Consider the following 12,870-nt stretch of genomic DNA (forward strand, 5'->3'; position numbering starts at 1 on the left):
AACATTATAACGAATCATGTCTATGTGGTTTCCAATGAATATAAGTTAGGTCACATAAAAGAAAGCATAATTTGAAGCATGAGAATGATCCTTTTTATTTAATTGAAGTTTTGTTAAGTTTATGCTCAACTTTAGTTTTAATCAAACAAATCAATCAATCAATTGATTTTAAGTTTATGTCTAGTTTAATTAACTTTGTAAAATTGTTTAGCACTTTCCCTTGATTCCCTGTGGATACGATACTCTACTTGCCCGTACTAGTTATAGGTAAATAGTTTTATTTTTGATCGGTACAATGACATCAATCAAATTTTGGCGCCGCTGCCGGGGAATCGGTGTGCAAAGTGTTAAAGTTGCTTTCGATTTGTTAAAATTTTCAAAAAATACAACAAGAATTAGTTTATTTTTGTTAGTAGTTTGTTTATTTTCTTCGCATTTTTGTATTTCAGAATTACGCTAGGTGTGGTATTTGTGTAGGTTACAGGTTGTTTATGCATACGAGGTATTCAAAGAAGAAATCATATTTGTTGTTTGATCCGGAAATTGAGAAAATAGCTAGGAGAAACCGAGTACTTCACCGTGCAAACATGAGTGATCCCGGAAATATACCACCAATTATTCAACCAACCAGAACCCAACAAGAACCTAACCTTGAACAAAATGTCCAACCCCAAAACCAACCTCAACAACAACATCCACCCCGATTTGTGAGAAGTGGGATCACAACTCCTCACCGATCTGGAACACCAACCTTTGTTGGAGAGGGATCACGGTATACGGAGTCGGTGCATGAAAGGGTTGATAATTGGAATGATGGGAGGTTCGATAATCATGATGATGGATATGATTGGAATGATGGAGATGATTATGTGCAACCACAAAACATTCAATATCCTCAATATAACCAACCTCATTATGTCAACCAAGGACCAAGAATTCCTCATGGTCCACCAACACCCCGCCAAAACCGTCGTGGAAATCACCCAATTTACCATCCACATAACCGTGCCATACCAAACATGAACTATCACCCTCCGCCACAAGGAGTTGATAGTCATTTCCGACCCGCCATAGCCGTTAATGCCTCACCTATAGTACCACCGGTGTTGAGGGGCAGAGCTTTTGAAGTTAGACCTCAATGTTTGAGTATTTTGCCGAGTTTCTATGGTAAAGCAACGGAGGAGCCTTATTTGCACTTGTCGGAGTTTGAGGCTATTTGTGGTACCATTGGAGGTCAAGGATTTTCTCCGGATGAAGTTAAACTAGTCTTATTTTAGTTCAATTTGAAGGATAAAGCAAAGCAATGGTTTTTAGCATTGCCATCAGGTAGTATCTTTGCATGGGCTGAAATGCAACAACAATTCTTGGATGAATATTACACCATGCAAAAGACTAGTGATGCAAGAACTTCAATAAGAACTTTTCAACAACAATCGGGTGAAACTTTTCATGAAGCTTTCAAGAGGTTTAATGAGTTGTTGAGAACATGTCCACACCATGGGATTGCTAGATGCGAATTAATCACCGCTTTCTATGATGGTTTATTACCGGAAGAGAAAAGAGATGTGAACTCAATTAGTAATGGAGCTGTCGTGTCAAATCCTGAAGATGTTGATTGGGAATTTTTAGAGAAAATGAGCGTGAATTCAAAAAGACAAGCTCAATCAAACAGGAGACCAAGGCATCTAATAGCTTCTTCATTATCTACAAGTGATCAAGCCACCAAAGATCGACTTGAAGCTTTGGAACGGAAGTTTGCGAAGTTGGGGAAAGCTGAAAATCAGGGTGTTGCTCATGTTTCTCAAGAATATCCGATTTGTGAAAGTTGTGATGAACTTGGACATACGGCTCTGCAATGTCCATTGATCCCGGAACAGGTTGAAGAAGTGAATCAAGTGTATGGGGAAAAGAGACCATTTGACATGAACTCCAACACTTATCATCCGGGAATGAGAAACCATCCACACCTTCGGTATGGAAATTCTTCAAATCAACTCAACCTGAACTTTCAAGGAAACAACCAAAACAGTGGAGCATCATTTCAACCATTCCAAGGCCGAAATTACAACCAAGGGAATTACCAAGGTGGCCAAAATCAAGGAGGATTTAATAGAAGCTATCCAAGGAACTATCAACAAGTTAATAACCAAGGTGGACCTTTAGGAAGCAATGAAGTATCAACCGGAGAGATTATGGAGTACTTGAAAGAGATGGATAGGAAGAATGAGATTCGGGACAAGACGGTTGAGAGTTTGCAAAAGCAAGTAGGTCAATTGGCGGAGGATGTGTCAGAATCGAGGAAGAATCCGAGAAAGCTACCAAGTGACACGAAGATCAATCCACAACATCAAAGTGGTGGTTCAAAGAATGTCAAGAATGTGGAGATAAACAATGTAAGTACTCTTTGTAGCAGTAGGATTTATGATAATAAAGTTGAACCTCCATCATCACTTGTTGATGGTGTGGTGGAGGATGTTGATGATGACCAAGACAGTGAGCATGAAACAGAACTTATTCTACCTAAATCAAATAAGAAAGTGTCTTTTAAAGAGGTAGAAAATGATAGGTCTAACGTTAAATTTTTTGAAAAACAAGGAAAGGATATGGAGGGCAATACCATTCCTTTTCCTTTGGCTTTAATTGATCCAAAACTTAGGCCTACACTTAGGAAAAGAGGTCCCCATGAGGAAGAAATGTGAGAAATTTGTAAACAAGTGAAAATCAATGTACCTCTTATTGACATTATTAAACAAGTTCCGGCTTATGCTAAATATCTTAAGGAGTTGTGTACCCAAAAACGACATCATAAACTTCCAAAGAAGATTGTTTTGAATGAGGAAGTTAGTGCCATTGTGATGGGTATACTCCCACCTAAACTCCAATATCCGGGAGCGCCTTTAATTACAATTCAAGTTGGTGATTTTAAAATGAATAAGGCACTTTTGGATATGGGGGCGGGTGTGAGTATCCTACTGGATATATTGTTTGATCAATATGACTTTGGACCATTGGAAAAAGTCGACACCACCTTGGTGATGGCTGATTTGTCACTAAAACTTCCAAGAGGAATTGTCCAAGATGTCATAGTGAAGGTGGAGGACTTTTATTACCCTGTAGACTTTTTGGTTCTTGATTTTGCACCAAGCGGTAATGTGAGGCAACCCAATGTCATCATGAGTAGGCCATTCTTGGCCACCGCTAATGCATTAATTGATTGTAGGCGGGGTACGGTTGAAATGACCTTTGGCAACCGTAAGATTAGATTAAATGTTTTTGCTAGTGTTCCTAACCCCGTAGTTAGTGACGAATGCTTTATGGCGGACGTCATTGATGAGTGCATTTCTCATGAAAGTGAGGAAGACACACGGGAGTCTTGTGCTTTGGTTGACAGGTTGATTGCGGAGCATAGTGAAACGTTGAAGAAGGAAGAGAAGGATTGGGAGATCATGGCAATTCAAGAAGGTAGACCATCATGGACTCATTTGGTGGAAAGTCTACCGTATCACATTGATACCCATCTCAAACCATCAATTGAAAGTCCACCACAAGTTGAGTTGAAAGAACTCCCATCTCATTTGAAGTATGCATTTTTGGGAGAAGAACAAACTTTGCTGGTGATTATTGCATCAAATTTGGAAGAGGTTCAAGAAAAGGCATTGCTAAAAGTGCTCAAGGAATATAAGGCGGCTATTGGGTGGACCATTGCCAATTTGAAAGGCATTAGCCCATCAATTGTGATGCACAAGATTATCACCGATGCTGAAGCAAAACCTTCACGTGATGCTCAAAGGAGATTAAACCCTCATATGCGTGAAGTTGTGAAGAAAGAGGTGCTAAAATGGTTGGATGCTGGAATTATTTACCCAATTTCGGATAGCACGTGGGTAAGTCCAACACAAACGGTGCCTAAGAAAGCTGGAATTCAAGTGGTGAAAGGAGATAGCGGTGAGCAAATTGCAACTCGACCCATCACCGGGTGGAGAGTGTGCATTGACTACCGAAAGTTGAACACCGCTACTTCAAAAGATCATTTCCCATTGCCATTCATTGATCAAATCATCGAGAAACTTGCAGGTCAGAAGTTTTATTGCTTTCTAGATGGGTATTCGGGTTATAATTAGATTGCTATTCATCCCGATGACCAACATAAGACCACATTTACATGCCCCTATGGGACTTTTGCCTTTAGGCGAATGCAATTCGGGTTATGTAATGCTCCCGCCACCTTTCAAAGGTGCATGATGAGTATCTTTTCCGATATGGTCGGTGATTCCCTAGAAATTTTTATGGATGATTTTTCAATTTTTGGCCAAACCTTTGATAATTGTCTCAATGAACTAACCAAAGTTTTAAAACGATGTATTGAGACAAATTTGGTGTTAAGCTGGGAAAAGAGCCACTTCATGGTTCAAGAGGGGACGGTTTTGGGTCATGTAATTTCAAATAAAGGCATGGAAGTTGACCGGGCTAAAATCAAAGTGATTTCTACTTTACCCCCTCCAACCAATGTCAAGGGTGTCCGTTCTTTTCTTGGACACGCCGGGTTTTATATAAGGTTCATCAAGGGATTTAGTGCCATTACAAAACCTTTGTATAATTTGTTACTAAAAAATGTACCTTTTGTTTTTGATAATGAGTGTTTAAAAGCTTTCGAAACTTTAAAAGAGAAATTGGTTGAAGCCCCCATTTTGCAATCACCGAATTGGTCCATGCCTTTTGAAATTATGTCTGATGCAAGTGACTTCGCAATCGGGGCTGTTTTGGGACAACGGGTGGACAAGAAACCCGTTGTAATTTATTATGCAAGCAAAACTTTATCGGATGCTCAATTGAAGTATACAACCACCGAAAAAGAATTTCTTGCTGTTGTTTATGCACTTGACAAGTTTCGTTCTTACATTTGTGGTAGCAAAGTGATAGTGTACACAGATCATAGCGCGGTGAAGCATTTGATGGAGAAAAAGGATGCAAAACCAAGGCTAATTCGGTGGGTGTTGCTACTACAAGAGTTTGATTTGGAAATCAGAGACAAGAAAGGAAGTGAGAATGTGGTGGCGGATCACTTGTCAAGAATTCAAGTCACAGATGGTGAACCAACTAAAGAGATCAATGAGACGTTTCCGGATGAAAACTTACTAACTGTTTCTGTTGTTCCTTGGTATGCAAATTTTGTAAATTTTTTGTCCGCAGGTAAGATACCGGACCATTGGCCTAAAAGAAAGAAGCAACAATTCTTGGCACAAGCAAAGCAATACATTTGGGATGAGCCGGATTTGTTCAAAGTTGGCCCTGATCAATTGGTGAGAAGATGTGTTCCAGAAGAAGAGATTCAAGAGGTGTTGACTCATGCACATTCATTTGCATGTGGAGGTCATTTCAGCGGCCAAAAAACAGGTTATAAGGTTTTAATGTGTGGTTTGTTTTGGCCTAGCATTTTTAAGGATGCCGCTGAATTTGTTAAAAAGTGTGTTAGGTGTCAACAACTAGGTAGTATTACTCGGAGGAATGAGATGCCCATGCAACCTATTTTAGTTGTTAATATTTTTGATGTGTGGGCCTTGATTTCATGGGTCCCTTCCCTAATTCTTTTGGTAATTACTACATTCTAGTGGCCGTAGATTATGTTTCAAAATGGGTAGAAGCCATAGCCACTAAAACCAATGATCATACCGCTGTTTGTAAGTTTGTTCAAAGCAACATCTTTTCAAGATTTGGAATCCCTTGTGTGATCATAAGTGATGGGGGGTCTCACTTTAAAAATTTTCAGTTTGGCAAACTTCTTAAACGGTATGGAGTAAACGACCGGATTGCCACCCCATATCACCCACAAACAAGTGGGCAAGTTGAAGTGTCTAACAGGAAAATTAAAGAAATCTTGAAAAAGATGGTAAGACCCGATAGAAAAGATTGGTCAACAAAATTGAATGATGCTTTATGGGCCTACCGTACTGCTTTCAAAACGCCTATTGGCACTACTCCTTACCAGTTGGTTTATGGAAAGGGTTGTCACCTTCCAATAGAACTTACACATAGGGCTTTGTGGGCCATTAAGGCCGTTAACATGGATTTTGAGAGTGCAGGTAAGGAAAGAAAGTTACAATTATGTGAATTGGAAGAATTGAGGAATCAAGCATATGAATGCGCATCAACATACAAAGATAAGATGAAAGCGGTTCATGATGCTAAATTGAAGAAAAAGGTGTTCAAAGTTGGCCAAAAGGTTTGGCTTTACAATTCATGATTGAAATTCTTTCCAGGAAAACTCAAGAGCAAATGGATGGGTCCATATGTGATCACAAGAGTTGGAAAGTTTGGTGAAGTTGAAATTGAAGACCCGAAAGATGGGGTAAAGCAGATGGTCAACGGACATCGTTTGAAGCCGTATTTGGATGCAACCGACATCAATGGAGCGACAAAAGAAATGGTGAACTTCATCTCAAGTCCACCATCTTATGAGGTTGCTTAAATCGTTTGAGGTAATGTCGGGCTGAGGACAATAAACTTAGCGCTAAACGGGAGGCAACCCGTTGTTTGTTTGTTTTCTATCTTCATTTTCGGTATGTTTTCGCTTTCGTGAATTTTTATCTAATTGTTTTGTTGTTTTGTCACATAGTTACACAAGTTGGAAAATTCTCGGCATTCATGTTTGAGAATTAAGTTGGGGAAAGTCGGTTTGGGAGAGAAAGAGAACGTTTTGCAATTTTTGAGCCAATTAATTTATCTCTAATTTATGTATACCTTGCGGACAACATACGATTAAGTTGGGGAAGAGAATTCATTTTTATATAATTGCAATTCGTTTTAAATCAAATTTTTATATAATTGCGATTTATTTAAAATCAAAGTCATTTGGCTTAAACATAAATTTAGAAATAATTTGAAAAGTGGTTTAGAAAGTTAATGGTGGCTGTACTTAAAAAAAAAAAAAAAACAAAGTCAACGTCTTAGACGGTCAACAGGAGTCCCAGACGGTGCCCTAGTTAGTTCTGAAAAGCTGCACGCGAGCCAGACGGGTCTGCCCACTGTTTTACAGTCCCAAAAACACCAAAACTAAAGATTCCAGGCCACCGTCTCAGACGGTGGCATCTGCGTGTCAGATGGTCTTCAAGAAAAAGAGCAGGCGTGCGAGACGGCTAGCATGCGTCTGAGACGGTGCTTCAGAACTCGCTGAAACGAAGGACGGTGAGCAGACAGACGAATCTTCTATTTTACGGTCACCAGACGCTAGGAACTCCACCTCCAGGCCACCGTCTGGGACGGTGGCTGATGGCGTGCTGCACGGTGTACATAACAGTCATGGTGTGGGGTTTTGACTGAGATCAAAGTAGATGAACAGGGACGGTGGGCGTGTTTGGCTGGCGTGTCAAATCTCATCGTGGGTCGGGTCGTCTGGACAGTTGACCGGGTCAACTTTGTTTGACTTTATGTTTCGTTCCTTTCCTTTATTATTAGTTAGTTGTTTTATTATTATGTATTTATTTCTTTTTATATTGAAAAGTTATTTTTATTACATCCACATACAAACCGATCGTCTCTCTCCTTCTCCCTCTCAAATTGTTTCTTCCCAGTTAAATTTTTCCATAAACCCTAAGTCTTCAAACCACCATATCTCATTCAATTTTCAACCAAATCAAACAATTCTTGATTCAAAATCGCATAATTTTTCGAGAGCTACAAAATCCTTACCTTTGTTTGTTCAATTTCTACCTAGATTTTTCGGATTAAGTAAGTCAAGAACCGAAATTTTTCAAAGTTGTATTATTCTTGCTTTTAATTATTAACCTTTATTAAAGTTTAATACTTTTTGGTTAATGTTGTTGCTAGGATGAAGAAGAAAGCAGGACCATTGATGAAAACTCTAGCCAAATCAACCGAGCCCACTTCTTCGAAGCAACTTCAACAAAAAAGGAGGAGAAAGATGGTTAATTATGACGAAGAAGATAACACAACTCAAGAACAAAGAATGGAAGTTCAACAACAAGAAGAAAAGCCCGAATGGCCATGTAGTAAGCCCTTATCTTCTTTACCTTATAAATGGCAATGTGAATTGTTTAAAGATAAAATGGGTACGACAGAAAATATGAAAAAACAATTGTTGGGTGAAAGGAAAGTTTTGTTAAAAGATGTTAGGGGTTTTGGGTTTATAGAGGCTTTTGAAAATATTGGTTGGAAAAATGTCTTAGTGTGGAATAATAATGATGATCCCGGAGTGAATTTAGAAGGTATTATTGAATGGTTGGGTACGTTGAAAAAGATTGATGGTAAGAAACCTCCCGAGACCACCAAGTTAGTCGGTAAGGTGAATGGTAAAGATGTCACAATGTCTTTTGAAACTTTGGATAAAATAGTGAAGTTTGATTTAGGTCCTAAGTCGAAAAAGCCATTTGATTTTGTGTCTGATGATGTATTAAATGGGGTAGCTCCGGATATGAACTTGGTAGAGATGATAGCCGAGTTGTTCACCTATCCTCGTGATGCTTTGAATGTAAACAAGAACTTGAGCCGTGAAACATGGAATTGAATCAAGGAGACAAAATGTTCGAATTATATTAGTTATACATGTTTTTTAAATGAGATTTTCTTGTGATTGGATGAGTACATGTAAGTGGGGCTAGGTAGTGTAGGCTAGATTGCATGATATGATTGACTTATAAGCCGCTTGATAGAGTTGCTAGCAAGTAAAAACATAGAAATGTGCAAATAAGGGTAATATGCCAATTGTGAGTCATAATGCATGTATCACACTTATATATCCGTTATATCCTTCAATTTCATGAGAAAAACGCCTCGTCGACGATTGATTTAGATTGTTAGCGTATCATTATTTCTCGTGATCGTGATTATCATATTGTGTGAACCATTATTGTACATTAGGTTAGAACTAGTACACTTACCGTGTTGAGACCTAGCTTGGATTATGTGCTTATAATCATAAAACAATCATACAAATCACTCCATATTTCACCTCACTTCGTCATGAAATCCGTTAATAGTTCAAAGTTGGGTTGTTTATGATGATGAATTGAAAGAAAGAACAAATCAAAGTCAAATTGAAAAATTCGGTTGAAAAGTCAAAGTATATGGTCTTAAGTGATATTCAATTCAATTATTTATGTAAGTTGATCCAAAAGAACCAAAGTGAAATGTTCCGAAAATCATTCTAGTAAATCGCCCAATTGAGAATCATTACCGTGTTTCATTCCATATTTTCATCAATCTTGTATGAATACCGAAGTAATAGTTTGAGGTATGAGGTCTTGATTCGATTTGTGTACTAGCCTATGACTTTTAGTGTGCAATAATGAGTTGAGAGCTTCATATATATATATATATATATTGGCACATCTTTTGCTAATTCACTCAAATATGAGCCAGAGGGGAGTGCACATTGTGAGAGTGTGATGCATGTATTGTGGCAAACTTGAGGTTTATTAGGTTTAATTGCACATTTATATATTTCTATTTGCTAGTTGTAAATCTTTTGATAGTTGTAAGTCTTGTGAGTTAGTTGTATTATGTGGTTTGGTTTGCATTACTTAGTTTCGCCCAAGTGTACTCTGAAGATTGCTTGAAGGTTGAGTTTTACAAATATATATAAATAATATAATTCTTATATGGTGTTTCTTTGGTGATAGGAAGTATTATGAGATTGTAAATTGACTTATTACATGATGAATGTCTTTTTTAGGACGAAAAAAAGTTCAGTTGGGGAATGTAATGAACGCCTATTGCATAATCTTAATGGATTAAAACGACACTTGTTGTGCTTGTTAATAGAGGATTAGGGCGTTTTTATGTTTGTTGAGTGATTTCAGGTTTTAAGTAGCAAAATGGAGCTAATTGGATGAAGAAACGAGTCAAGAAAAGTCAAATGCAAAAATCTGGAAAATCGCCATTTCTGGGGCACAGTCTGGGACGCCCAGGAGGCAGTCTGGGACGGTCCTAGCTGCACAAAAATTCCGAAAATTAGGGAAATTTATATTTTTCAGTTTATATCTCATTCAAACACGAACCGGGAAGTTACCACTTCATATTTTCTTATCCCTAGAGCAATTTCTCATCCTCTCAACACCCCAATATCATCATCATATCATAATTCCATGGAAATTCAAGCCTTAATTGAAAAATCAATGATGAAGATTATAGGCTAGGGTATCTATTGATCATTCTCATGTGAACAATTATGTAAGACTTTTATGTTCAACCTTTCTTATATTCATGTTGGATTAGATGTTTAATTCTTAATTGTGTTTTGCATCTAATGTTGTTTGGATTTGAATGAATGATTACATTTTTATGTCTTTGAATGAATTTCATCCATCTTTTGGTTCCAAATTATTGTTAATCATGGATTATTGAAAGAATCTCTCATGAACTTGTAATTCTAATTTAATGAATTGAAAATCTAGTTGTATCAATTCCTCGATTTTTCATTATCGTGAATCATCACAACCGATTACTTTAGTTCCTAAGTTCATTTAATCCAAACATTATAACGAATCATGTCTATGTGGTTTCCAATGAATATAAGTTAGGTTACATAAAAGAAAGCATAATTTAAAGCATGAGAATGATCCCTTTTATTTAATTGAGGTTTTGTTAAGTTTATGCTCAACTTTAGTTTTAATCAAACAAATCAATTAATCAGTTGATTTTAAGTTTAGGTCTAGTTTAATTAACTTTGTAAAATTGTTCAACACTTTCCCTTGATTCCCTGTGGATACGATACTCTACTTGCCCATACTAGTTATAGGTAAATAGTTTTATTTTTGATCGGTCCAACGACATCGATCAGTACCAAGGGTTGTTGTTCCTGAGACTACACAACCACAACCACAAGCAAGTGAAGAAACTACTTCTGGTGATCTGCAGAGACAGATGAATGAGATGAGTTGTTTGATCACTCGTTTGGCTAGTGATTTGAAGGTTGTTAATGACAAGAACCCAATTCTTGAAGACAAGTTGGGTAAGGCCGAGGTGGTGGTGTCCAACATATACAAAAAGTATTTGGCTCAAGATGAGAAGGTTGTCAGGATGGCAGATGCATTAAAGAAGGGAGTTAAGATTTCTGAAGACAAACTGCATGAGCTCATCGACAACTATCTCAAGGTTAGAGCTGAGAGAAATAGCTTAGGTTGCAGAGGTGATGAGCTGGCTAAGGCAACGGATGATGATCATAATGAAGATCCAGATGCTGCTAGAGCTATTCAAGAGCTAGGAGGGAGTTCTGTGTTCAGAACAGAGACTCAAGGAGACTCTAGCCAGGCTGGTGTTGCTGGCAAGGCTACCTCAGAAGCTCCACAGACTCAAAAACTGGTTGTCACCGAGATGAATATGTTAGTTGAGTTTGAGGCACCTCAAACTAAATTCCTTACAGGAGATGTTGACGTTGACAGATTGGGTAAGGGTTTGGTAGGGCAATCTAAAGTTGTTGCTCTTAATAAAGAAATTGCTAGTGCTAAGGATAGTGAGTCGACCAAGACCGATTCTACTAGCAATGCTTCTAAAGAGTCAGATTTGCACCCAATGATCGTTCATAGACTAGAGAACAGATTGGTTATGATCCACAGGCTCATATGAAAGCTAGAGCAGAGATTATGGATAGTGATGATTATTATGATCTAGGATCTCTGAGGGATCAAATGAATAAAAGGATAGGGTTAACTCATACTCCTTCAGAGTCAGAGTCAGATTCTGATTATGAGACTGAGACTGAGAAGGAGCAGAGCAAGAGCAAGAAAAGGAAGCAGAAGAAGTAGATTGATGACAAAGACGAGACGAAGACATTTATTTTAACGTCTAGAAGTTATTGCCAAGGGGGAGTCTATAAGTGCACGTCTATGTCAATAGAAGTCTAGATTGTTTGGACTTATATTGTAATATGTCTTTGTCATTGTAATTGTCATTAATGAACTTTGTATTATGCATAGAATACTAGATTAAGTTTAAGTACTGAATGTATAATTAATCTGCTTGAGAGGGATTACGACCTCGTAATTGCAGGGACAATCATGAGGTGGCTATAGGAATACGACCCCGTATTTGCAGGGTCAAATACGAGGCCAATCACAGAATACGACCATGTATTAGTGACGGGCTGAGCTTGGATTTGCGAGGCCGACTCGCTGGAAATCCATTCAGGTGTTTCCTATAAATACCAGAACCCTGACAGAGATTAGGGTGGAACATTTTTCGAATTATCAAGCATATTTGTGCAGGTTAATAGGTCAAAGGTCATTCCGCTAGCGTGAAGAAGACCTGCGAGGCGGCAGGTGATCTAGGGGCTTTCGTTGTGAATCACCACGTTATAGAGAGGGATCCTGCACCTCTGGATAACGGGATCAAACTATTAACGATCCGTGTCAAGGGACTTACATTCTCTCCTAGAGTTATTAACCCATCACGCTCCAGACGCAAAGCAAATGAGGCTCGTGCATCAAGCCGGTTAGCTTCCACCAATTCATCAAGACTTCGATCAAATTCAGGTCTTACCATCAACGTACGGAAGACATGAGAAATAACACCGGAGATAATTTGGCGCCTGACATTCCTTTCATCCTCCAATTCTGACTCCAACCTTTTGATCAAAGAAGCGGATCCTTCAGAAACAAGAGAAGCATTGCGCGTTTGTGCAACATCCAAACTTTGTGTGGCCAGAGCTAAACCCTCCTGAGACTCAGCCAGTTCCCTCCTCAGAGACTCAACTAAAGATGGAGTAGCCCTAAGAGAAGCCAATTCCACCCTATGTCTCTGCAGACTTTCATCTAGATAGTGTAGTCTAGCACTACTGGCCAAACTAATCATACCAGCAGCAAAAAGAGCTTGGTTCGTCATCTCAGCAAGCCTCTACGAAGGCAGAGTATCCAGCAT

At 38.5% G+C, this 12,870-nt stretch overlaps 1 protein-coding gene across 1 annotated transcript; it reads left to right on the plus strand.

Moving 5' to 3' along the window:
* The first annotated feature begins 1,349 nt into the window (after positions 1-1,349).
* On the plus strand, positions 1,350-2,699 carry LOC122601111. The gene has a single exon (XM_043773883.1). The coding sequence runs from the start codon at positions 1,350-1,352 to the stop codon at positions 2,697-2,699; it is 1,350 nt and encodes a 449-aa protein (XP_043629818.1).
* Positions 2,700-12,870: the final 10,171 nt, after the last annotated feature.

Source organism: Erigeron canadensis, chromosome 5 (assembly GCF_010389155.1).
Source record: "Erigeron canadensis isolate Cc75 chromosome 5, C_canadensis_v1, whole genome shotgun sequence".
Taxonomy (NCBI): Eukaryota; Viridiplantae; Streptophyta; class Magnoliopsida; order Asterales; family Asteraceae; genus Erigeron; species Erigeron canadensis.

Excerpts from the sequence above, each read along its gene's own strand:
- LOC122601111 (XM_043773883.1), top strand. The coding sequence starts at position 1,350 with ATGCAACAACAATTCTTGGATGAATATTACACCATGCAAAAGACTAGT.